The sequence below is a fragment of the Telmatherina bonti genome, assembly GCF_933228915.1.
Source record: "Telmatherina bonti genome assembly, chromosome: 16".
In the NCBI taxonomy this organism is placed as follows: Eukaryota; Metazoa; Chordata; class Actinopteri; order Atheriniformes; family Telmatherinidae; genus Telmatherina; species Telmatherina bonti.
The window spans coordinates 1,618,656-1,646,246 of NC_136614.1; the positions used below are offsets into that span (position 1 = coordinate 1,618,656).

Below are 27,591 nucleotides of genomic sequence, written 5' to 3' on the forward strand. Positions count from 1 at the left end.
TCTTTCTAAGAGGACCCATGTCCCCAACGTTTACTACGGTGTCTCTGAATGGACAAACTGGCTTTAAAACTGCAATAACGTCTTTCTAAGAGGACCTCTGTCCCCTACGTTTACTACGGTGTCTCTGAATGGACAAACTGGCTTTAAAACTGTAATAACGTCTTTCTAAGAGGACCCATGTCCCCAACGTTTACTACGGTGTCTCTGAATGGACAAACTGGCTTTAAAACTGCAATAACGTCTTTCTAAGAGGACCTCTGTCCCCAACGTTTACTACGGTGTCTCTGAATGGACAAACTGGCTTTAAAACTGTAATAACGTCTTTCTAAGTGGATCTATGTACCCAACGTTTACTACGGTGTCTCTGAATGGACAAACTGGTACTAAAACTGTAATAACGTCTTTCTAAGAGGACCTCTGTCCCCAACGTTTACTACGGTGTCTCTGAATGGACAAACTGGCTTTAAAACTGTAATAACGTCTTTCTAAGAGGACCCATGTCCCCAACATTTACTACGGTGTCTCTGAATGGACAAACTGGTACTAAAACTGTAATAACGTAATTCTAAGAGGACCCATGTCCCCAACGTTTACTACGGTGTCTCTGAATGGACAAACTGGCTTTAAAACTGCAATAACGTCTTTCTAAGAGGACCTCTGTCCCCTACGTTTACTACGGTGTCTCTGAATGGACAAACTGGCTTTAAAACTGTAATAACGTCTTTCTAAGAGGACCCATGTCCCCAACGTTTACTACGGTGTCTCTGAATGGACAAACTGGCTTTAAAACTGTAATAACGTCTTTCTAAGAGGACCTATGTCCCCAACGTTTACTACGGTGTGTCTGAATGGACAAACTGGCTTTAAAACTGTAATAACGTCTTTCTAAGAGGACCTATGTCCCCAACGTTTACTACGGTGTCTCTGAATGGACAAACTGGCTTTAAAACTGTAATAACGTCTTTCTAAGAGGACCTATGTCCCCAACGTTTACTACGGTGTCTCTGAATGGACAAACTGGCTTTAAAACTGTAATAACGTCTTTCTAAGAGGACCTCTGTCCCCAACATTTACTACAGTGTCTCTGAATGGACAAACTGGCTTTAAAACTGTAATAACGTCTTTCTAAGAGGACCCATGTCCCCAACGTTTACTACGGTGTCTCTGAATGGACAAACTGGCTTTAAAACTGTAATAACGTCTTTCTAAGAGGACCTATGTCCCCAACGTTTACTACGGTGTCTCTGAATGGACAAACTGGCTTTAAAACTGTAATAACGTCTTTCTAAGAGGACCCATGTCCCCAACGTTTACTACGGTGTCTCTGAATGGACAAACTGGCTTTAAAACTGTAATAACGTCTTTCTAAGAGGACCTCTGTCCCCAACGTTTACTACGGTGTCTCTGAATGGACAAACTGGCTTTAAAACTGTAATAACGTCTTTCTAAGAGGACTTCTGTCCCCAACGTTTACTACGGTGTCTCTGAATGGACAAACTGGCTATAAAACTGCAATAACGTCTTTCTAAGAGGACTTCTGTCCCCAACGTTTACTACGGTGTCTCTGAATGGACAAACTGGCTTTAAAACTGTAATAACGTCTTTCTAAGAGGACTTCTGTCCCCAACGTTTACTACGGTGTCTCTGAATGGACAAACTGGCTTTAACACTGCAGCTGTTTGACAGCTAGACCACTGTGTGGGATCAGTGACGCCCTCGAAGCAACATAGAAGAAGACAGTGCACGTTAAGTTAGCTGTACCTCAATCCACTCACATAAAAACATCTTTATGTCCACTGACAGCCACCGTACATCATGCAGTTCCCACCTCTTCCACCAGAGGTTAGTGTTTGTACAGTCTGGACCTTGAACAGGTCCATCCTACCAGAAACGCAAGGAAAGATTTTCTCACCGGGTTTCATCTGCTGCCGCTGGGCCGGTGGCGGGAACCTGGGGATCAAACGTCAGAACCAACTGGGTCAGAGCGGAGTAAGAGCAGACATCACCGTGGCAACCATTTCCTGACCTGCTCCAGGGGATCCAGTGGGGGGATTCCCGGGACGGGAATCTTGGTGTTGAAGGGAATTCTGAATCCACCTTCATCTTCGAACTCCTCCCTACCGCCCGCAGCGGCCCACTGGTCCTCATCCCCGGAGGACCCGGCCCCCCAGCACCCCATCAGGTCCAGGGGCCCGTCCAGGCAGGGGGGCATGAGGGGGATGGCGTCGCTTCTCACCCCGCTGCTGGAGATGTCCTCTGAAAGGAAGTGGTCCTCACAGATCCAGCGCTGTTCCGCGCCATCCTTCTGCTCCGTCTGCCGCAGAGCCGCCAGCCAGACCTGCACACAGACCAGACTTACTGGACCGGACCAGAACCTGCACACAGACCAGACTTACTGGACCGGACCAGAACCTGCACACAGGCAAGACTTACTGGACCGGACCAGAACCTGCACACAGGCCAGACTTACTGGACCGGACCGGACCAGAACCTGCACACAGACCAGACTTACTGGACCGGACCAGAACCTGCACACAGGCCAGACTTACTGGACCGGACCAGAACCTGCACACAGACCAGACTTACTGGACCGGACCAGAACCTGCACACAGGCAAGACTTACTGGACCGGACCAGAACCTGCACACAGGCCAGACTTACTGGACCGGACCGGACCAGAACCTGCACACAGGCCAGACTTACTGGACCGGACCGGACCAGAACCTGCACACAGACCAGATTTACTGGACCGGACCGGACCAGAACCTGCACACAGGCCAGACTTACTGGACCGGACCGGACCAGAACCTGCACACAGACCAGACTTACTGGACCGGACCGGACCAGAACCTGCACACAGGCCAGACTTACTGGACCGGACCGGACCAGAACCTGCTCACAGGCCAGACTTACTGGACCGGACCGGACCAGAACCTGCACACAGACCAGACGCACTGGACAGGACCAGAACCTGCACACAGACCAGACGCACTGGACCGGACCAGAACCTGCACACAGACCAGACTTACTGGACCGGACCAGAACCTGCACACAGACCAGACTTACTGGACCGGACCAGAACCTGCACACAGACCAGACTTACTGGACCGGACCGGACCAGAACCTGCTCACAGGCCAGACTTACTGGACCGGACCGGACCAGAACCTGCACACAGACCAGATTTACTGGACCGGACCGGACCAGAACCTGCACACAGGCCAGACTTACTGGACCGGACCGGACCAGAACCTGCTCACAGGCCAGACTTACTGGACCGGACCGGACCAGAACCTGCACACAGACCAGACTTACTGGACCGGACCGGACCAGAACCTGCTCACAGACCAGACGCACTGGACCAGACCAGAACCTGCACACAGACCAGACTTACTGGACCGGACCAGAACCTGCACACAGACCAGACTTACTGGACCGGACCAGAACCTGCACACAGACCAGACTTACTGGACCGGACCGGACCAGAACCTGCACACAGACCAGACTTACTGGACCGGACCAGAACCTGCACACAGACCAGACTTACTGGACCGGACCAGAACCTGCACACAGACCAGACTTACTGGACCGGACCAGAACCTGCACACAGGCAAGACTTACTGGACCGGACCAGAACCTGCACACAGGCCAGACTTACTGGACCGGACCAGAACCTGCACACAGACCAGACTTACTGGACCGGACCAGAACCTGCACACAGACCAGACTTACTGGACCGGACCAGAACCTGCACACAGGCAAGACTTACTGGACCGGACCAGAACCTGCACACAGGCCAGACTTACTGGACCGGACCGGACCAGAACCTGCACACAGACCAGACTTACTGGACCGGACCAGAACCTGCACACAGGCCAGACTTACTGGACCGGACCAGAACCTGCACACAGACCAGACTTACTGGACCGGACCAGAACCTGCACACAGGCAAGACTTACTGGACCGGACCAGAACCTGCACACAGGCCAGACTTACTGGACCGGACCGGACCAGAACCTGCACACAGGCCAGACTTACTGGACCGGACCGGACCAGAACCTGCACACAGACCAGATTTACTGGACCGGACCGGACCAGAACCTGCACACAGGCCAGACTTACTGGACCGGACCGGACCAGAACCTGCACACAGACCAGACTTACTGGACCGGACCGGACCAGAACCTGCACACAGGCCAGACTTACTGGACCGGACCGGACCAGAACCTGCTCACAGGCCAGACTTACTGGACCGGACCGGACCAGAACCTGCACACAGACCAGACTTACTGGACCGGACCAGAACCTGCACACAGACCAGACTTACTGGACCGGACCAGAACCTGCACACAGACCAGACTTACTGGACCGGACCGGACCAGAACCTGCTCACAGGCCAGACTTACTGGACCGGACCGGACCAGAACCTGCACACAGACCAGATTTACTGGACCGGACCGGACCAGAACCTGCACACAGGCCAGACTTACTGGACCGGACCGGACCAGAACCTGCTCACAGGCCAGACTTACTGGACCGGACCGGACCAGAACCTGCACACAGACCAGACTTACTGGACAGGACCAGAACCTGCACACAGACCAGACGCACTGGACCGGACCAGAACCTGCACACAGACCAGACTTACTGGACCGGACCAGAACCTGCACACAGACCAGACTTACTGGACCGGACCACAACCTGCACACAGACCAGACTTACTGGACCGGACCGGACCAGAACCTGCTCACAGGCCAGACTTACTGGACCGGACCAGAACCTGCACACAGACCAGACTTACTGGACCGGACCGGACCAGAACCTGCACACAGACCAGACTTACTGGACCGGACCAGAACCTGCACACAGACCAGACTTACTGGACCGGACCAGAACCTGCACACAGACCAGACTTACTGGACCGGACCAGAACCTGCACACAGGCCAGACTTACTGGACCGGACCGGACCAGAACCTGCACACAGACCAGACTTACTGGACCGGACCAGAACCTGCACACAGGCCAGACTTACTGGACCGGACCAGAACCTGCACACAGGCCAGACTTACTGGACCGGACCAGAACCTGCACACAGGCCAGACTTACTGGACCGGACCGGACCAGAACCTGCACACAGGCCAGACTTACTGGACCGGACCAGAACCTGCACACAGACCAGACTTACTGGACCGGACCAGAACCTGCACACAGGCCAGACTTACTGGACCGGACCAGAACCTGCACACAGGCCAGACTTACTGGACCGGACCGGACCAGAACCTGCACACAGGCCAGACTTACTGGACCGGACCGGACCAGAACCTGCACACAGACCAGACTTACCGGACCGGACCAGAACCTGCTCACAGGCCAGACTTACTGGACCGGACCGGACCAGAACCTGCACACAGACCAGACTAACTGGACTGGACCAGAACCTGCACACAGGCCAGACGCACTGGACCGGACCGGACCAGAACCTGCACACAGACCAGACTTATCGGACCGGACCGGACCAGAATCTGCACACAGACCAGACTTACTGGACCGGACCAGAACCTGCACACAGACCAGACTTACTGGACCGGACCAGAACCTGCACACAGACCAGACTTACTGGACCGGACCGGACCAGAACCTGCACACAGGCCAGACTTACTGGACCGGACCGGACCAGAACCTGCAGACATACCAGACTAACTGGACCAGACCGGACCAGAACCTGCACACAGACCAGACTTACTGGACCGGACCGGACCAGAACCTGCACACAGGCCAGACTTACTGGACCGGACCAGAACCTGTACACAGACCAGACTTACTGGACCGGACCAGAACCTGCACACAGGCCAGACTTACTGGACCGGACCGGACCAGAACCTGCACACAGACCAGACTTACTGGACCGGACCAGAACCTGCACACAGGCCAGACTTACTGGACCGGAGCAGAACCTGCACACAGACCAGACTTACTGGACCGGACCAGAACCTGCACACAGGCCAGACTTACCGGACCGGACCAGAACCTGCACACAGACCAGACTTACCGGACCGGACCAGAACCTGCACACAGACCAGACTTACCGGACCGGACCAGAACCTGCACACAGACCAGACTTACCGGACCGGACCAGAACCTGCACACAGGCCAGACTTACCGGACCGGACCAGAACCTGCACACAGACCAGACTTACCGGACCGGACCAGAACCTGCACACAGGCCAGACTTACTGGACCGGACCGGACCAGAACCTGCACACAGACCAGACTTACCGGACCGGACCAGAACCTGCACACAGGCCAGACTTACTGGACCGGACCGGACCAGAACCTGCACACAGACCAGACTTACTGGACCGGACCAGAACCTGCACACAGACCAGACTTACTGGACCGGACCAGAACCTGCACACAGACCAGACTTACTGGACCGGACCGGACCAGAACCTGCACACAGACCAGACTTACCGGACCGGACCAGAACCTGCACACAGACCAGACTTACTGGACCGGACCAGAACCTGCACACAGGCCAGACTTACTGGACGGGACCGGACCAGAACCTGCACACAGACCAGACTTACTGGACCGGACCAGAACCTGCACACAGGCCAGACTTACTGGACCGGACCAGAACCTGCACACAGGCCAGACTTACTGGACCGGACCAGAACCTGCACACAGGCCAGACTTACTGGACCGGACCGGACCAGAACCTGCACACAGGCCAGACTTACTGGACTGGACCAGAACCTGCACACAGGCCAGACTTACTGGACCGGACCGGACCAGAACCTGCTCACAGGCCAGACTAACTGGACCGGACCGGACCAGAACCTGCACACAGACCAGACTTACTGGACCGGACCAGAACCTGCACACAGGCCAGACGTACTGGACCGGACCGGACCAGAACCTGCACACAGACCAGACTTATCCGACCGGACCGGACCAGAATCTGCACACAGACCAGACTTACTGGACCGGACCAGAACCTGCACACAGACCAGACTTACTGGACCGGACCAGAACCTGCACACAGGCCAGACTTACTGGACCGGACCAGAACCTGCACACAGGCCAGACTTACTGGACCGGACCAGAACCTGCACACAGGCCAGACTTACTGGACCGGACCGGACCAGAACCTGCACACAGGCCAGACTTACTGGACCGGACCGGACCAGAACCTGCACACATACCAGACTAACTGGACCGGACCGGACCAGAACCTGCACACAGGCCAGACTTACTGGACCGGACCAGAACCTGCACACATACCAGACTAACTGGACCGGACCGGACCAGAACCTGCACACATACCAGACTAACTGGACCGGACCGGACCAGAACCTGCACACAGGCCACACTTACTGGACCGGACCAGAACCTGCACACAGGCCAGACTTACTGGACCGGACCAGAACCTGCACACAGACCAGACTTACTGGACCGGACCAGAACCTGCACACAGGCCAGACTTACTGGACCGGACCGGACCAGAACCTGCACACAGGCCAGACTTACTGGACCGGACCAGAACCTGCACACAGACCAGACTTACTGGACCGGACCGGACCAGAACCTGCACACAGACCAGATTTACTGGACCGGACCGGACCAGAACCTGCTCACAGGCCAGACTTACTGGACCGGACCGGACCAGAACCTGCACACAGACCAGACTTACCGGACCGGACCGGACCAGAACCTGCACACAGGCCAGACTTACTGGACCGGACCAGAACCTGCACACAGACCAGACTTACTGGACCGGACCAGAACCTGCACACAGACCAGACTTACTGGACCGGACCGGACCAGAACCTGCACACATACCAGACTTACTGGACCGGACCAGAACCTGCACACAGACCAGACTTACTGGACCGGACCAGAACCTGCACACACACCTGGACTCAGCAGTCTGACCACCAGTCGACTTTGATTGTTCGATTCCCTGCTTGTGTTGCTCTCAGATAGAACTGGCTTTGGAGAAAAGGATCTGTTGATGACCTTAGAGTAGAACAGAGTAGAGCTAAACAGGGTAGAGCAGAACAGAGTAGAGTAGAACAGGGTAGAGTAGAACAGGGTAGAGCAGAACAGAGTAGAGTAGAACAGAGTAGAGTAGAACAGAGTAGAGCAGAACAGAGTAGAGTAGAACAGAGTAGAGTAGAACAGAGTAGAGCAGAACAGGGTAGAGTAGAACAGAGTAGAGCAGAACAGGGTAGAGTAGAACAGAGTAGAGCAGAACAGAGTAGAGTAGAACAGGGTAGAGTAGAACAGAGTAGAACAGAGTAGAGTAGAACAGAGTAGAGTAGAACAGGGTAGAGTAGAACAGGGTAGAGCAGAACAGAGTAGAGTAGAACAGGGTAGAGTAGAACAGAGTAGAGCAGAACAGAGTAGAACAGAGTAGAGTAGAACAGAGTAGAGTAGAACAGGGTAGAGTAGAACAGGGTAGAGTAGAACAGAGTAGAGTAGAACAGAGTAGAGTAGAACAGAGTAGAGTAGAACAGGGTAGAGCAGAACAGAGTAGAGTAGAACAGGGTAGAGCAGAACAGAGTAGAGTAGAACAGGGTAGAGTAGAACAGAGTAGAGCAGAACAGAGTAGAACAGAGTAGAGTAGAACAGAGTAGAGTAGAACAGGGTAGAGTAGAACAGGGTAGAGCAGAACAGAGTAGAACAGAGTAGAGTAGAACAGGGTAGAGTAGAACAGGGTAGAGCAGAACAGAGTAGAACAGAGTAGAGTAGAACAGAGTAGAGTAGAACAGGGTAGAGTAGAACAGGGTAGAGCAGAACAGAGTAGAACAGAGTAGAGTAGAACAGGGTAGAGCAGAACAGAGTAGAGCAGAACAGAGTAGAGTAGAACAGAGTAGAGTAGAACAGGGTAGAGTAGAACAGGGTAGAGCAGAACAGAGTAGAGTAGAACAGGGTAGAGTAGAACAGAGTAGAGTAGAACAGAGTAGAGTAGAACAGGGTAGAGTAGAACAGAGTAGAGTAGAACAGGGTAGAGTAGAACAGGGTAGAGTAGAACAGAGTAGAGCAGAACAGAGTAGAGTAGAACAGGGTAGAGTTCTTCTCACCCCTTCTCATCCCCTTTTTTTAAATCCTCAGTTTATCCCCAGTTTATCCCAGTTTATCCTCAGTTTATCCCCAGTTTATCCCAGTTTATCCTCAGTTTATCCCAGTTTATCCCCAGTTTATCCCCAGTTTATCCCCAATTTATCCTCAGTTTATCCCAGTTTATCCTGTTTATCCCCAGTTTATCCTCATTTTATCCTCAGTTTATTCCCAGTTTATCCCCAGTTTATCCTCAGTTTATCCCAAGTTAATCCCCAGTTTATCCCCAGTTTATCCCAGTTTATCCCCAGTTTATCCTCAGTTTATCCCCAGTTTATCCCCAGTTTATCCCCATTTTATCCTCAGTTTATCCTCAGTTTATCCTCAGTTTATCCCAGTTTATCCTCAGTTTATCCCAGTTTATCCCAGTTTATCCTCAGTTTATCCTCAGTTTATCCCCAGTTTATCCCAGTTTATCCCCAGTTTATCCTCAGTTTATCCCCAGTTTATCCCAGTTTATCCCCAGTTTATCCTCAGTTTATCCCCAGTTTATCCCCAGTTTATCCCAGTTTATCCCAGTTTATCCCCAGTTGATCCCCAGTTGATCCCAGTTTATCCCCAGTTTATCCCCAGTTTATCCCCAGTTTATCCCCAGTTTATCCCGTTTATCCTCAGTTTATCCCAGTTTATCCTCAGTTTATCCCAGTTTATCCCAGTTTATCCTCAGTTTATCCTCAGTTTATCCTCAGTTTATCCCCAGTTTATCCCGTTTATCCTCAGTTTATCCTCAGTTTATCCCAGTTTATCCTCAGTTAATCCCCAGTTTATCCCAGTTTATCCTCAGTTAATCCCCAGTTTATCCTCAGTTTATCCCAGTTTATCCTCAGTTTATCCTCAGTTTATCCCCAGTTTATCCCCAGTTTATCCCAGTTTATCCCAGTTGATCCCCAGTTGATCCCCAGTTGATCCCCAGTTTATCCCCAGTTTATCCCCAGTTTATCCCGTTTATCCTCAGTTTATCCTCAGTTTATCCCAGTTTATCCTCAGTTTATCCCAGTTTATCCCAGTTTATCCTCAGTTTATCCTCAGTTTATCCTCAGTTTATCCCCAGTTTATCCCGTTTATCCTCAGTTTATCCTCAGTTTATCCCAGTTTATCCTCAGTTAATCCCCAGTTTATCCCAGTTTATCCTCAGTTAATCCCCAGTTTATCCTCAGTTTATCCCCAGTTTATCCTCAGTTTATCCTCAGTTAATCCCAGTTTATCCTCAGTTAATCCCCAGTTAATCCCCAGTTTATCCCCAGTTTATTCCCAGTTTATCCCCAGTTTATCCTCAGTTTATCCCAAGTTAATCCCCAGTTTATCCCCAGTTTATCCCAGTTTATCCTCAGTTTATCCCAGTTTATCCTCAGTTAATCCCCAGTTTATCCCCAGTTTATCCCAGTTTATCCTCAGTTTATCCCCAGTTTATCCCAGTTATCCCCAGTTTATCCCAGGTTATCCTCAGTTTATCCCCAGTTTATCCCAGTTTATCCCAATTTATCCCAATTTATCCCCAGTTTATCCTCAGTTTATCCCCAGTTTATCCTCAGTTTATCCCAGTTTATCCTCAGTTTATCCTCAGTTTATCCCAGTTTATCCTCAGTTAATCCCCAGTTTGTCCTCAGTTAATCCCCAGTTTATCCCCAGTTTATCCTCAGTTTATCCCAGATTATCCTCAGTTTATTCCCAATTTATCCCCAATTTATCCGCAGTTTATCCCCAGTTTTTCCTCAGTTTATCCCCAGTTTCTCCCCAGTTTCTCCCCAGTTTCTCCCCAGTTTATCCCAGTTTATCCCAGTTTATCTCAGTTTATCCTCAGTTTATCCTGTTTATCCCAGTTTATCCCCAGTTTATCCTCAGTTTATCCCCAGTTTCTCCCCAGTTTATCCCCAGTTTATCCCAGTTTATCCCAGTTTATCCCCAGTTTATCCCGTTTTTCCTCAGTTTATCCTCAGTTTATCCTGTTTATCCCAGTTTATCCCCAGTTTATCCCCAGTTTATCCTCAGTTTATCCCCAGTTTCTCCCCAGTTTATCCCCAGTTTATCCCCAGTTTATCCCAGTTTATCCCAGTTTATCCCCAGTTTATCCCAGTTTATCCCAGTTTATCCTCAGTTTATCTCCAGACACGCCGGAGTCCAGATACTTTTCACCGGTGATTCTCCGCGACTACACCCCAGCGACTCCCCCCGCGACTACAACCATGTGACTACACCCCAGCGACTACACCCCAGCGACTCCCCCCGCGACTACAACCATGCGACTACACCCCAGCGACTCCCCCCGCGACTACACCCCCGCGACTACAACCCCGCGACTACACCCCCGCGACTACAACCCCGCGACTACAACCCCGCGACTACACCCCCGCGACTACAACCCCGCGACTCCCCCTGCGACTACAACCCCGCGACTCCACCCCAGCGACTCCCCCTGCGACTACAACCCCGCGACTCCACCTCAGCGACTCCCCCAGCGACTACAACCCCGCGACTACAACCCCGCGACTCCACCTCAGCGACTCCCCCAGCGACTACAACCCCGCGACTCCACCCCAGCGACTCCCCCTGCGACTACAACCCCGCGACTCCACCCCAGCGACTCCCCCAGCGACTACAACCCCGCGACTCCCCCTGCGACTACAACCCCGCGACTACACCCCAGCGACTCCCCTCCGCCACTCCCCTCCCCGCGACTACACCCCAGCGACTCCCCCCGCGACTACACCCCAGCGACTCCCCCCGCGACTACAACCATGCGACTACACCCCCCGCGACTCCCCCAGCGACTACAACCCCGCGACTCCCCCTGCGACTACACCCCAGCGACTCCCCCCGCGACTATAACCATGCGACTACACCCCCGCGACTCCCCCAGCGACTACAACCCCGCGACTCCCCCTGCGACTACAACCCAGCGACTCCCCCCCCGCGACTCCCCCCGCGACTACAACCCCGCGACTCCCCCTGCGACTACAACCCAGCGACTACACCCCAGCGACTCCCCCCGCGACTACACCCCAGCGACTCCCCCCGCGACTACACCCCAGCGACTACACCCCAGCGACTCCCCCCGCGACTACAACCATGCGACTACAACCCCGCGACTCCCCCTGCGACTACACCCCCGCGACTCCCCCCGCGACTACAACCCCGCGACTACACCCCCGCGACTCCCCCAGCGACTACAACCCCGCGACTCCCCCTGCGACTACACCCCTGCGACTACACCCCAGCGACTCCCCCCGCGACTACACCCCTGCGACTCCCCCAGCGACTACAACCCCGCGACTCCCCCTGCGACGACAACCATGCGACTACACCCCCGCGACTCCCCCAGCGACTACAACCCCGCGACTACACCCCCGCGACTACAACCCCGCGACTACACCCCCGCGACTCCCCCAGCGACTACAACCCCGCGACTACACCCCAGCGACTCCCCTCCGCCACTCCCCTCCCCGCGACTACAACGCCGCCACTCCAGCGACTACAACCATGCGACTACACCCCCGCGACTCCCCCCGCGACTACAACCATGCGACTACACCCCCGCGACTCCCCCCGCGACTACACCCCAGCGACTACAACCCCGCGACTCCCCCCGCGACTACACCCCAGCGACTACAACCCCGCGACTACACCCCAGCGACTACAACCCCGCGACTACACCCCAGCGACTCCCCTCCCCGCGACTACACCCCAGCGACTCCCCTCCCCGCGACTACACCCCTGCGACTCCCCCTGCGACTACACCCCCGCGACTACACCCCAGCGACTCCCCTCCCCGCGACTACAACCCCGCGACTACACCCCAGCGACTCCCCCTGCGACTACACCCCCGCGACTACACCCCAGCGACTCCCCTCCCCGCGACTACAACCCCGCGACTACACCCCAGCGACTCCCCCTGCGACTACACCCCAGCGACTACACCCCAGCGACTACACCCCAGCGACTACACCCCCTCGACTCCCCCAACACATTCGCTGTTTGCCGGCGCACTTCGGAAAGCAACAGTGGTTTAAAATGCCTATAGATATGTACACTTGCTCCCGCCACATGAAGATCTGGCTGTCTGGGAACATGGTCACATGAAGACGGCTGGAGTGTTGGCACGACCTGATGTGATGTGACTTCATCACCTCTAGGACCCACAGTGTCTCCGCTTCAAGCACTTCATTGTTGGCAGAAACGCGGACAGTTTCTGCTTCGTTGCCGTGTGAACAACTGCTTCTGGATGCCCCAGCTTTCAGTAAATCACCTTTTATCACTGCGCTGTTCGCCCGTGCAACTCCAGCTTGGTGTTTCTTTCCTCACGAGCGCCAATTCGCCCAGATTTGATCAGTCAAAAGATTTAACAGAAAGTTTCCATGTGGCCGTCTCGGGTCAGCGTCCCGTCCAGCCGCACATTGTTCTGAAAATGACATTTTCCTGGCATGATGTCGCGGTCACCTTCACTGTTCCCTGAACTCGGGCCGGTCTCCCCGACCATCCAAACTGAATTTCACCACCAACACAGAGACTGCCCGAGGCAACTTGCTTTTCACAGAGACACATTTTATTTGGATATTTGATTATATATTCCCATGACTTTTCCAAAACTTCTGACAAAATAAATATTTTAATAACTTTTCCAGGGCCTGGAAATTTAATTTAAAAATTCCATAACTTTTCCAGGTTTTTCATGACCGTATGAACCCTGTTGAGTCTATCTGTATGAATGTTTATTCTAGAGCATTAAAAACGTAGAAATTAAGTACATTAAAGAGACATTTTTTACTCTAATCAAGTACTGACCCACACTTTGTATAAAGATGTTCCACTACGCATCAAAGTCTCCAAATTTCACACAGAATTTCATGAGAAGAGAAAAAGTCACAAGTTAATGATTCCCGGGGAAGAAAAGTGCTACAGTGAGAAACCTTGGAGTAATATTTGACCCTGACCTGTCCTTTGGTCCACATATTAAGCAGGTTACTAAAACAGCCTTCTTTCATTTACGTAATATAGCCAAAATTAGGGACATTCTGTCTCAGAGTGATGCAGAAAAACTGGTTCATGCTTTTGTTACTTCGAGACTAGATTACTGTACCTCTCTATTACTGGGCTGTCCTAAATATGCCCTGAAAAGCCTTCAGCTGATCCAGAATTCTGCAGCCAGAGTCCTGACCAGAACCAGCAGGAGAGATCATATTTCTCCAGTTTTAGCCTCTCTTCATTGGCTGCCTGTTGAATCTAGAATAGAATTTAAAATCCTTCTCCTTACATATAAAGCCCTCCACAACCAGGCACCACTATATATCAAAGACCTCATAGTTCCTTATATACCAAGCAGAGTACTTCGTTCGCAGACTGCAGGCTTACTTGTGGTTCCTAGAGTCTCAAAGAGCCGAGCAGGAGGCAGAGCCTTTGGTTATCAGGCCCCTCTCTTATGGAATAAGCTCCCAGTTAGTGTTAGGGAAGCAGACACCCTCCCCACCTTTAAGACTAGGCTGAAGACTTATCTTTTTGATAAGTCCTATAGCTAGGGATGGTTAGCATCCCTTAGTTATGCTGCTATAGGTTTAGACTGCTGAGGGACATTTCCTGATAACCCTAACCCTAAACTGACCCATAATGTAAAGGTTAACCCTTTAACCCACCGTCTCCAGACTTTACCTACACCCCCCAACCCCCTGCAGGGGCTTCAGGCTCCTCTCCTGCCGTTAGCTGCTGGCTAACCCGTGAGCATGTTTAATCAATGTACACCACGGAGCTGGTTAAACTGGTTTATACTGGTCTAACTGGTTAAACTGGTCTAACTGGTTAAACTAGGTTAAACTGGTCTAACTGGGAACCCACCTTGACGCGCGCAGGGTCTGCGGGGAAGCTGAAAAACCTCTTGGGGGGTCTGCTGAAGCCCCCCCTCCTCTCCGCGCGGTTCGGACACCCCGAGACGACACACTTCACCATGGCAACCCGCTGCTGTCTGCCCGAACCGGGACGAACCGTTGATCGGAACCTAGCCGTGCCAGTCCAGGTTAACGCGCCACGAGCCAGGTGGTCGCACAGGAAATACGCACACACACCCGGAAGTTAAAGGACGGAGGGAAACGCAGCGTGTTGAGGTCATAATTACGGATCAGGCACCATCCAAACGTTTCTTTTTTTCTGCTTTTGTTTTTATACAATTTAATCATCTCTTTTTATAACAATAAAGAAAGTAAAAGTTTCTTAAACAAACAAAACTGACAAGCTCCATCTGGTGCTGATGTTTATCCACCAGATGTTCAGTTATGAACAATTTTTTGTGAAACTCAAAAGTTTCTCAACAAATCTTGATAGGTGCACCAGTGTGGCAGACATTTTACAACACTGGAACTTAACGCTGAAGAAAGCCGAAACAACAAAGAAGCTGAATAGCCGAAGCACTTCAAACACAAACTGAAATTTAAATGTGGTGAAAATGGTTTAAATCCATCCATCTTCCACCACTTATCCGGGGTCGGGTTGCGGGGGCAGCAGCCTAAGCAGGGAAGCCCAGACTTCCCTCTCCCCAGCCACATTTGCCAACTCTGCGGGGGGGATCCCGAGGCGTTCCCAGGCTAGCCGAGAGATATAATCCCTCCAGCGTGTCCTGGGTCTTCCCCGGGGTCTCCTCCCAGAGGGATGTGCCTGGAACACCTCACCAGGGAGGCGTCCAGGAGGCATACTGACCAGATGCCTGAGTCACCTTAACTGGTTCTTCTCGATGCGGAGGAGCAGCAGCTCTACTCTGATCTCCTCCCAGATGACCGAGCTCCTCACCCTATCTCTAAGGGAGAGCCCGGCCACCCTGCAGAGGAAACTCATTTCAGCCGTCTGTATACGAGATCTCGTTCTTTCGGTCACGACCCACAGCTCATGACCATAGGTGAGGGTAGGAACGTAGATCGACTGGTAAATCGAGAGCTTCGCCTTCTGGCTCAGCTCCTTCTTCACCACGACAGACCGGCGCAGAGTCCGCATTACTGCAGACGCCGCACCGATCCGTCTGTCGATCTCACGCTCCATCCTTCCCTCACTCGTGAACAAGACCCCGAGATATTTAAACTCCTCCACTTGAGGCAGGACCTGACTCCCGACCCGGAGAGGGCAATCCACCCTATTCCGGCTGAGGACCATGGTCTCAGATTTGGAGGTGCTGATTCTCATCCCAGCCGCTTCACACTCGGCTGCGAATCGCTCAAGTGAGAGCTGGAGATCACGACCAGATGAAGCCAACAGGACCACGTCATCTGCAAAAAGCAGGGACCCAATCCTGAGGCCACCAAGTCGGATCCCCTCAACACCTCGGCTGCACCTAGAAATTCTGTCCATATAAGTTATGAACAGAATCGGTGATAAAGGGCAGCCTTGGCGGAGTCCAATCCTCACCGGAAACGAATCCGACTTACTACCGGCAATGCGGACCAAGCTCTGACACCTGTCGTACAGGGACCGGACAGCTCGTACAAGGGGGTCCGGTACCCCATACTCTGGGAGTACCCCCCACAGGAGCCCCCGGGGGACACGGTCGAATGCCTTCTCCAGGTCCATAAAGCACATGTAGACTGGTTGGGCAAACTCCCATGCCCCCTCCAGGACCCCAAAGAGGGTATAGAACTAGTCCACTGTTCCGCGACCAGGACGAAAACCACACTGCTCCTCCTCAATCCAGGATTCGACTATCCGGCGGACCCTCCTCTCCAGGACCCCTGATAGACCTTACCAGGGAGGCTGAGGAGTGTGATTCCCCTGTAATTGAAACACACCTTCCGGTCCCCCTTCTTAAAAAGGGGGACCACCACCCCAGTCTGCCAGTCCAGCGGTACTGTCCCCGATGTCCACGCGATGCTGCAGAGGCATGTCAGCCAGGACAGCCCCACAGCATCCAGAGCCTTAAGGAACTCCGGGCGGATCTCATCCACCCCCGGGGCCTTGCCGCCAAGGAGCTTTTTGACCACCTCAGCGACTTCAGCCCCAGAGATAGGAGAGTCCACCCCTGAGTCCACCAGCTCTGCTTCCTCATCGGAAGACGTGTTGGTAGGATTGAGAAGGTCTTCTAAGTATTCCCTCCACCGACCCACAACGTCCCGAGTTGAGGTCAGCAGCTCCCCACCTCCACTGTACACAGTATTGATGGAGCACTGCTTCCCCCTCCTGAGCCGCCGGATGGTGGACCAGAATCTCCTCGAAGCCGTCCGGAAGTCTTTCTCCATGGCCTCGCCAAACTCCTCCCATGCCAGAGTTTTTGCCTCGGCAACAGCCGAAGCCGCATGCCGCTTAGCCCGTCGGTACCCATCAGCTGCCTCCAGAGTCCCACAGGCCAAGAAGGCCCGATAGGACTCCTTCTTCAGCTTGACGGCATCCCTCACTGCTGGTGTCCACCAACGAGTCCTGGGATTACCGCCACGACAGGCACCAACGACCTTACAGCCACAGCTCCGGCTGGCCGCCTCAACAATAGAGGCACGGAACACAGCCCATTCAGACTCAACGTCCCCCGCCTCACTCGGGACATGGTTGAAGCTCTGCTGAAGGTGGGAGTTGAAGCTCGCTCTGATGGGGGACTCAGCCAGACGTTCCCAGCAGACCCTCACAACACGTTTGGGCCTGCCAGATCTGACCGGCTTCCTCCCCCACCACCTGAGCCAACTCACCACCAGGTGGTGATCAGTTGAAGCTCCGCCCCCCTCTTCACCCGAGTGTCCAAGGCATGTGGCCGCAGGTCCGACGATACGACTACAAAATCCATCATCAAACTGCGGCCCAGGGAATCCTGATGCCAGGTGTACATATGGACACTCTTATGCTGGAACATGGTGTTCGTTATAGACAATCCATGACGAGCACAGAAGTCCAATAACAAAACACCATTTGGGTTCAGAGGGGGGGGACCATGCCTCCCAATCACTCCCCTCCAGGTCTCACTGTCATTGCCCACGTGAGCATTGAAGTCCCCCAGCAGAACAATGGAGTCCCCAGAAGGAGCACCCTCCAGCACTCCCTCCAAGGACTCCAGAAAGGGTGGGTACTCTGAACTGCTGTTCGGTGCATAAGCACAGACATCAGTCAGGACCCGTCCCCCCACCCGGAGGCGGAGGGAAACTACCCTTTCATCCACCGGGGTAAACCCCAACGTGCAGGCACCAAGCTGGGGGCTGATGAGAATGCCCACACCTGCTCGGCGCCTCTCACCATGAGCAACTCCAGAGTGGAAGAAGGTCCAGCCCCTCTCGAGGGTTCTGGTTCCAGAGCCCAAGCCATGCGTCGAGGTGAGTCCAACTATATCTAGCCGGAACCGCTCAACCTTGCGCACAAGCTCAGGCTCCTTCCCCACCAGAGAGGTGACGTTCCACGTCCCTAGAGCCAGCTTCTGCAGCCGGGGATCGGACCGCCAGGGTCCCCGCCTCTTGCTGCCGCCCAGCTCACACTGCACCCGACCCCTATGGCTCCTCCCGCAGATGGTGAGCCCACGGGAGGTGGGGCCCATGTAACCCTTTCAGGCTGAGCCCGAATGGGCCCCATGGGCGAAGGCCCGGCCACCAGACACTCGCGCTCGTACCCCACCTCCAGGCCTGGCTCCAGAGGGGGGTCCCGGTAACCCGCGTCCCGGCAAGGGAACATTTATGCCCAGGTTTGTCGTCATCATAGAGGTTGATGATCCGTGCTTGGTCTGGTCCCTCTCCTAGACACCTGTTTCCATGGTGACCCTACCAGGGGCATAAAGCCCCCGACAACATAGCTGCTAGGATCTTCGGGACGCACATACCCCTCCACCACCATAAGGTGACGGCTCAGGGAGGGGATTTATTTTATATTTATATATTTATTTCTGTTTCTAATTTAGCTTGTTAGTTTCTGGTCCAGCCTCATCCACTAGGGGCTGCAAAACAAATCCCCATAGACTCCCATGTTAAAAAGACCAACTTCACAGCAGAAATAAACATGTTTACAGCAAAAATAAACACGTTTACAGCAGGAATAAACATGTTTACAGCAGGAATAAACATGTTTAAAGCAGGAATAAACATGTTCACAGCAGGAATAAACATGTTTAAAGCAGGAATAAACATGTTTACAGCAGGAATTAACATGTTTAAAGCAGGAATAAACATGTTTACAGCAGGAATAAACATGTTTAAAGCAGGAATAAACATATTTACAGCAGGAATAAACATGTTTAAAGCAGGAATAAACATGTTTACAGCAGGAATAAACATGTTTATAGCAGAAATAAACATGTTTACAGCAGGAATAAACATGTTTAAAGCAGGAATAAACATGTTTACAGCAGAAATAAACATGTTTAAAGCAGGAATAAACATGTTTACAGCAGGAATAAACATGTTTACAGCAGGAATAAACATGTTTAAAGCAGGAATAAACATGTTTACAGCAGAAATAAACATGTTTAAAGCAGGAATAAACATGTTTACAGCAGGAATAAACATGTTTATAGCAGAAATAAACATGTTTACAGCAGGAACAAACATGTTTACAGCAGGAATAAACATGTTTATAGCAGAAATAAACATGTTTACAGCAGGAATTAACATGTTTACAGCAGGAATAAACATGTTTACAGCAGGAATAAACATGTTTAAAGCAGGAATAAACATGTTTACAGCAGAAATAAACATGTTTAAAGCAGGAATAAACATGTTTACAGCAGGAATAAACATGTTTATAGCAGAAATAAACATGTTTACAGCAGGAACAAACATGTTTACAGCAGGAATAAACATGTTTACAGCAGGAATAAACATGTTCAAAAATCCATTTTAGGTTTAATAGGTCAGGTTTACTTTCATGACAACTTGGGGTTGAGTGAATTTTTTTCTAACTCGCCATTTAAAAGTAATTTAATCTCGAAGTTCGGTATATTTAGGGGCGTGTCCTTTTGATTGACAGGTACCCGATCTCCCGCTTCAAGTCAGAAGAACATAGAACAACCGCGGTTTTTAGCCGGTTAACAACGTGACTTTTAAGCTTTAGCCCGCTTACCCCCGTTAGCTGGTTAGCTCCTGTTATCTCCGGGTTAGCTCGGTTAGCTCTTAGCTACAGAAAGCTCGGAGTTCGCTCGATGTCAATCATCCACCATGACGCTCACAGCTCCCCTCTCAGCTCCACCTCTTTGCGCAGTCTATGGTCAAGACCCGTTTAAACTTCGAATGACGTTCCTAGGTGAAAGCATGGCTGGGCTGCATTTTTCCAAAGTGGGCCGAGTTCCTACCTTGTCTTGGCCAAATTCTTCATTTCAATGAGAGAAACTGCAGTGTCTTTGCAAATTATGTAAATACTGTAAGACATTTGTGGAGACAAAATTGGTGGCTGGGGTTAATGGTGGCCTGTCTGTGTGTAGTTTGCATGTTCTCCCCATGTATGTGAGCTTGAATGGTAGTTTGTCTCTCTGTGATGAACTGGCGACCCGTCCAGGTATACCTGCCTATCGCCTGATGCTTGCTGGGCTCCAGCTTCCTGCGACCCTTTAATGGACCAAGTGGTTAAGAAAATGAAAATCAAAGCTAAGGATTCAAGATCGAGATGCTTTTGAAAATAAATTTTTTGGGGGTGCTGGCAAAGGCCTAAGAGGAGTACTGTGCAAAAATATGAGGCAGAAACTGAACCGCTTCCTGCAATTAGGGTCGCGGCAAAGCTGGAGTCTATCCCAGCAGTCATTGTGTGAGAAGCAGGTACACCTGGACATGTCGCCAGTCCACTGCAGGTACACCTGGACATGTCGCCAGTCCACTGCAGGTACACCTGGACATGTCGCCAGTCCACTGCAGGTACACCTGGACATGTCGCCAGTCCACTGCAGGTACACCTGGACATGTCGCCAGTTCACTGCAGGTACACCTGGACATGTCGCCAGTCCACTGCAGGTACACCTGGACATGTCGCCAGTCCACCGCAGGTACACCTGGACAGGTCGCCAGTCCACCGCAGGTACACCTGGACATGTCGCCAGTTCACCGCAGGTACACCTGGACATGTCGCCAGTCCACCGCAGGTACACCTGGACATGTCGCCAGTCCACCGCAGGTACACCTGGACATGTCGCCAGTCCACCGCAGGTACACCTGGACATGTCGCCAGTCCACCGCAGGTACACCTGGACATGTCGCCAGTCCACCGCAGGTACACCTGGACATCGCCAGTTCACCGCAGGTACACTTGGACATGTCGCCAGTCCACCGCAGGTACACCTGGACATGTCGCCAGTCCACCGCAGGTACACCTGGACATGTCGCCAGTCCACCGCAGGTACACCTGGACAGGTCGCCAGTCCACCGCAGGTACACCTGGACATGTCGCCAGTCCACCGCAGGTACACCTGGACATGTCGCCAGTCCACCGCAGGTACACCTGGACATGTCGCCAGTCCACCGCAGGTACACCTGGACATGTCGCCAGTCCACCGCAGGTACACCTGGACATGTCGCCAGTCCACCGCAGGTACACTTGGACATGTCGCCAGTCCACCGCAGGTACACCTGGACATCGCCAGTTCACCGCAGGTACACTTGGACATGTCGCCAGTCCACCGCAGGTACACCTGGACATGTCGCCAGTCCACCGCAGGTACACCTGGACATGTCGCCAGTCCACCGCAGGTACACCTGGACAGGTCGCCAGTCCACCGCAGGTACACCTGGACATGTCGCCAGTCCACCGCAGGTACACCTTGACATGTCGCCAGTCCACCGCAGGTACACCTGGACATGTCGCCAGTCCACCGCAGGTACACCTGGACATGTCGCCAGTCCACCGCAGGTACACCTGGACAGGTCGCCAGTCCACCGCAGGTACACCTGGACATGTCGCCAGTCCACCGCAGGTACACCTGGACATGTCGCCAGTCCACCGCAGGTACACTTGGACATGTCGCCAGTCCACCGCAGGTACACCTGGACATCGCCAGTTCACCGCAGGTACACTTGGACATGTCGCCAGTCCACCGCAGGTACACCTGGACATGTCGCCAGTTCACCGCAGGTACACCTGGACATGTCGCCAGTTCACCGCAGGTACACCTGGACATGTCGCCAGTTCACCGCAGGTACACCTGGACATGTCGCCAGTTCACCGCAGGTACACCTGGACATGTCGCCAGTCCACCGCAGGTACACCTGGACAGGTCGCCAGTCCACTGCAGGTACACCTGGACATGTCGCCAGTTCACCGCAGGTACACCTGGACATGTCGCCAGTCCACCGCAGGTACACCTGGACAGGTCGCCAGTCCACCGCAGGTACACCTGGACATGTCGCCAGTTCACCGCAGGTACACCTGGACATGTCGCCAGTTCACCGCAGGTACACCTGGACATGTCGCCAGTCCACCGCAGGTACACCTGGACATGTCGCCAGTTCACCGCAGGTACACCTGGACATGTCGCCAGTCCACCGCAGGTACACCTGGACATGTCGCCAGTCCACCGCAGGTACACCTGGACATGTCGCCAGTCCACCGCAGGTACACCTGGACATGTCGCCAGTCCACCGCAGGTACACTTGGACATGTCGCCAGTCCACCGCAGGTACACTTGGACATGTCGCCAGTCCACCGCAGGTACACCTGGACATGTCGCCAGTTCACCGCAGGTACACTTGGACATGTCGCCAGTCCACCGCAGGTACACCTGGACATGTCGCCAGTTCACCGCAGGTACACTTGGACATGTCGCCAGTCCACCGCAGGTACACCTGGACATCGCCAGTTCACCGCAGGTACACCTGGACATGTCGCCAGTCCACCGCAGGTACACCTGGACATGTCGCCAGTTCACCGCAGGTACACCTGGACATGTCGCCAGTTCACCGCAGGTACACCTGGACATCGCCAGTTCACCGCAGGTACACCTGGACATGTCGCCAGTCCACAGCAGGTACACCTGGACATGTCGCCAGTTCACCGCAGGTACACCTGGACAGGTCGCCAGTTCACCGCAGGTACACCTGGACATGTCGCCAGTCCACCGCAGGTACACCTGGACAGGTCGCCAGTCCACTGCAGGTACACCTGGACATGTCGCCAGTCCACTGCAGGTACACCTGGACATGTCGCCAGTCCACTGCAGGTACACCTGGACATGTCGCCAGTTCACTGCAGGTACACCTGGACATGTCGCCAGTCCACCGCAGGTACACCTGGACATGTCGCCAGTCCACCGCAGGTACACCTGGACATGTCGCCAGTTCACCGCAGGTACACCTGGACATGTCGCCAGTTCACCGCAGGTACACCTGGACATCGCCAGTTCACCGCAGGTACACCTGGACATGTCGCCAGTCCACAGCAGGTACACCTGGACATGTCGCCAGTTCACCGCAGGTACACCTGGACAGGTCGCCAGTTCACCGCAGGTACACCTGGACATGTCGCCAGTCCACCGCAGGTACACCTGGACAGGTCGCCAGTCCACTGCAGGTACACCTGGACATGTCGCCAGTCCACTGCAGGTACACCTGGACATGTCGCCAGTCCACTGCAGGTACACCTGGACATGTCGCCAGTTCACTGCAGGTACACCTGGACATGTCGCCAGTCCACTGCAGGTACACCTGGACATGTCGCCAGTCCACTGCAGGTACACCTGGACATGTCGCCAGTCCACCGCAGGTACACTTGGACATGTCGCCAGTCCACCGCAGGTACACCTGGACATGTCGCCAGTCCACTGCAGGTACACCTGGACATGTCGCCAGTCCACTGCAGGTACACCTGGACATGTCGCCAGTCCACTGCAGGTACACCTGGACATGTCGCCAGTCCACTGCAGGTACACCTGGACATGTCGCCAGTCCACTGCAGGTACACCTGGACAGGTCGCCAGTTCACCGCAGGTACACCTGGACATGTCGCCAGTCCACCGCAGGTACACCTGGACAGGTCGCCAGTTCACCGCAGGTACACCTGGACATGTCGCCAGTCCACCGCAGGTACACCTGGACATGTCGCCAGTCCACCGCAGGTACACCTGGACATGTCGCCAGTCCACCGCAGGTACACCTGGACATGTCGCCAGTCCACCGCAGGTACACCTGGACATGTCGCCAGTCCACCGCAGGTACACTTGGACATGTCGCCAGTCCACCGCAGGTACACCTGGACAGGTCGCCAGTCCACCGCAGGTACACCTGGACATGTCGCCAGTCCACCGCAGGTACACTTGGACATGTCGCCAGTCCACCGCAGGTACACCTGGACAGGTCGCCAGTCCACCGCAGGTACACCTGGACATGTCGCCAGTCCACCGCAGGTACACTTGGACATGTCGCCAGTCCACCGCAGGTACACCTGGACATGTCGCCAGTCCACCGCAGGTACACTTGGACATGTCGCCAGTCCACCGCAGGTACACCTGGACATGTCGCCAGTTCACCGCAGGTACACTTGGACATGTCGCCAGTCCACCGCAGGTACACCTGGACATGTCGCCAGTTCACCGCAGGTACACCTGGACATCGCCAGTTCACCGCAGGTACACCTGGACATCGCCAGTTCACCGCAGGTACACCTGGACATGTCGCCAGTTCACCGCAGGTACACCTGGACAGGTCGCCAGTTCACCGCAGGTACACCTGGACATGTCGCCAGTCCACCGCAGGTACACCTGGACAGGTCGCCAGTCCACCGCAGGTACACTTGGACATGTCACCAGTCCACCGCAGGTACACCTGGACAGGTCGCCAGTCCACCGCAGGTACACCTTGACATGTCGCCAGTCCACCGCAGGTACACTTGGACATGTCGCCAGTCCACCGCAGGTACACCTGGACAGGTCGCCAGTCCACCGCAGGTACACTTGGACATGTCGCCAGTCCACCGCAGGTGCACTTGGACATGTCGCCAGTCCACCGCAGGTACACCTGGACAGGTCGCCAGTCCACAGCAGGTACACCTGGACATGTCGCCAGTCCACCGCAGGTACACTTGGACATGTCGCCAGTCCACCGCAGGTACACCTGGACATGTCGCCAGTTCACCGCAGGTACACTTGGACATGTCGCCAGTCCACGGCAGGTACACCTGGACATGTCGCCAGTTCACCGCAGGTACACCTGGACATGTCGCCAGTTCACCGCAGGTACACCTGGACATGTCGCCAGTTCACCGCAGGTACACCTGGACAGGTCGCCAGTTCACCGCAGGTACACCTGGACATGTCGCCAGTTCACCGCAGGTACACCTGGACATGTCGCCAGTTCACCGCAGGTACACCTGGACATGTCGCCAGTTCACCGCAGGTACACCTGGACATGTCGCCAGTCCACCGCAGGTACACCTGGACATGTCGCCAGTTCACCGCAGGTACACCTGGACAGGTCGCCAGTTCACCGCAGGTACACCTGGACATGTCGCCAGTCCACCGCAGGTACACCTGGACATGTCGCCAGTTCACCGCAGGTACACCTGGACATGTCGCCAGTCCACCGCAGGTACACCTGGACATGTCGCCAGTTCACCGCAGGTACACCTGGACATGTCGCCAGTTCACCGCAGGTACACCTGGACATCGCCAGTTCACCGCAGGTACACCTGGACATGTCGCCAGTCCACCGCAGGTACACCTGGACATGTCGCCAGTTCACCGCAGGTACACTTGGACATGTCGCCAGTCCACCGCAGGTACACCTGGACATGTCGCCAGTCCACCGCAGGTACACCTGGACATGTCGCCAGTCCACCGCAGGTACACCTGGACATGTCGCCAGTTCACCGCAGGTACACCTGGACATGTCGCCAGTCCACCGCAGGTACACCTGGACATGTCGCCAGTCCACCGCAGGTACACCTGGACATGTCGCCAGTCCACCGCAGGTACACCTGGACATGTCGCCAGTCCACCGCAGGTACACCTGGACATGTCGCCAGTTCACCGCAGGTACACCTGGACAGGTCGCCAGTTCACCGCAGGTACACCTGGACATGTCGCCAGTTCACCGCAGGTACACCTGGACATGTCGCCAGTCCACCGCAGGTACACCTGGACATGTCGCCAGTCCACCGCAGGTACACCTGGACATGTCGCCAGTTCACCGCAGGTACACCTGGACATGTCGCCAGTCCACAGCAGGTACACCTGGACATGTCGCCAGTTCACCGCAGGTACACCTGGACATGTCGCCAGTCCACCGCAGGTACACCTGGACATGTCGCCAGTCCACCGCAGGTACACCTGGACATGTCGCCAGTCCACCGCAGGTACACTTGGACATGTCGCCAGTCCACCGCAGGTACACCTGGACATGTCGCCAGTCCACCGCAGGTACACCTGGACATGTCGCCAGTCTACCGCAGGTACACCTGGACATGTCGCCAGTCCACCGCAGGTACACCTGGACATGTCGCCAGTCCACCGCAGGTACACCTGGACATGTCGCCAGTCCACCGCAGGTACACCTGGACATGTCGCCAGTCCACCGCAGGTACACCTGGACATGTCGCCAGTCCACCGCAGGTACACCTGGACATGTCGCCAGTCCACCGCAGGTACACCTGGACATGTCGCCAGTCCACCGCAGGTACACCTGGACATGTCGCCAGTCCACCGCAGGTACACCTGGACATGTCGCCAGTCCACCGCAGGACCACACAGACAAACTACTCACCTTCACTCCTAGAGACAGGTAGAGTAACCAGTTATCCTAAGGGAAACTGGAAGACTATACTAAGCATGATAAACTAAAAGCGATGGTAATATGTGTGCTGAAACCAAAACAGCTCGTTTTACATGTAGATTTTTAAATAGTAAAAATACAAATTATTTACATTATGTTGAACCAAGAGAAAAAATGATTAATGCAACTTTTTGCTTTTATTTGATCCCAGTTAACAAAATAATATTCTGGTTCAATAGAGTTTGTTTATTTACAGCTTTATTCAGCTATTTTCAGTGGCAGATTTTTTGTTTATTACTGCCAGTAATTAATTTTAATCATTTAAATTACACTAGTTTCCAGCTTTTTTGCATATGAACAATAATCAGCTTCCAAAAAAAACAACAGTTTGTAATCATTGTCTCAACACAAAATTTATTCAGAGCCAAAGAGAAGCCAACACCAGCATGATCAAAAATAGTAAAAACTTCACTATGTAAATGAAAATTTCACGTAGCAACACGTTACCATACAGCAGAAATACACCACGCTGGAGGAGGAAAACTGTAGAAAAACCCTCATCACAGCAGAAAAACATCAATTCATGATGTCACAAATACTCATATGCATTGCATTCGAGCATGTCACATGTTGAGACTATTTATGTAAATTCTTACATTTTATATTTTACATCTGATTCAATATATTGGCTGTATTTAAATAAGAGCATTGTGCTTTAACTCATCTCTGGTGTCACAAAAAAAATCATAAAAACAGAAGTTTACTGGCAGGAAGCTGCAGACACGAAGCTGAAAGGAAAATGTCCTGTTCACGTTGGCTGGAAAGGTAGAAGGAAACAACAACAACAACAATAATAAT

At 53.5% G+C, this 27,591-nt stretch overlaps 1 protein-coding gene across 2 annotated transcripts in view; it reads right to left on the reverse strand.

Moving 5' to 3' along the window:
- e2f6 (E2F transcription factor 6) overlaps window positions 1–15,137 on the reverse strand; it is a 51,555-nt gene extending 36,418 nt beyond the window's left edge. For both annotated transcript variants that reach the window (XR_013771617.1, XM_079255254.1), the window contains exons 1-3: window positions 14,945–15,137; window positions 2,027–2,338; window positions 1,913–1,950 (exon numbers count right to left, since the gene is read on the reverse strand). Coding sequence is in view for 1 of the 2 variants with exons in the window: in XM_079255254.1 (XP_079111380.1) it covers window positions 1,913–1,950; window positions 2,027–2,338; window positions 14,945–15,055 (461 nt within the window). In the remaining variant the exon portion in view is untranslated. The remainder of the gene's footprint in view (window positions 1–1,912; window positions 1,951–2,026; window positions 2,339–14,944) is intronic.
- Between the last annotated feature and the right edge of the window lie 12,454 nt (window positions 15,138–27,591).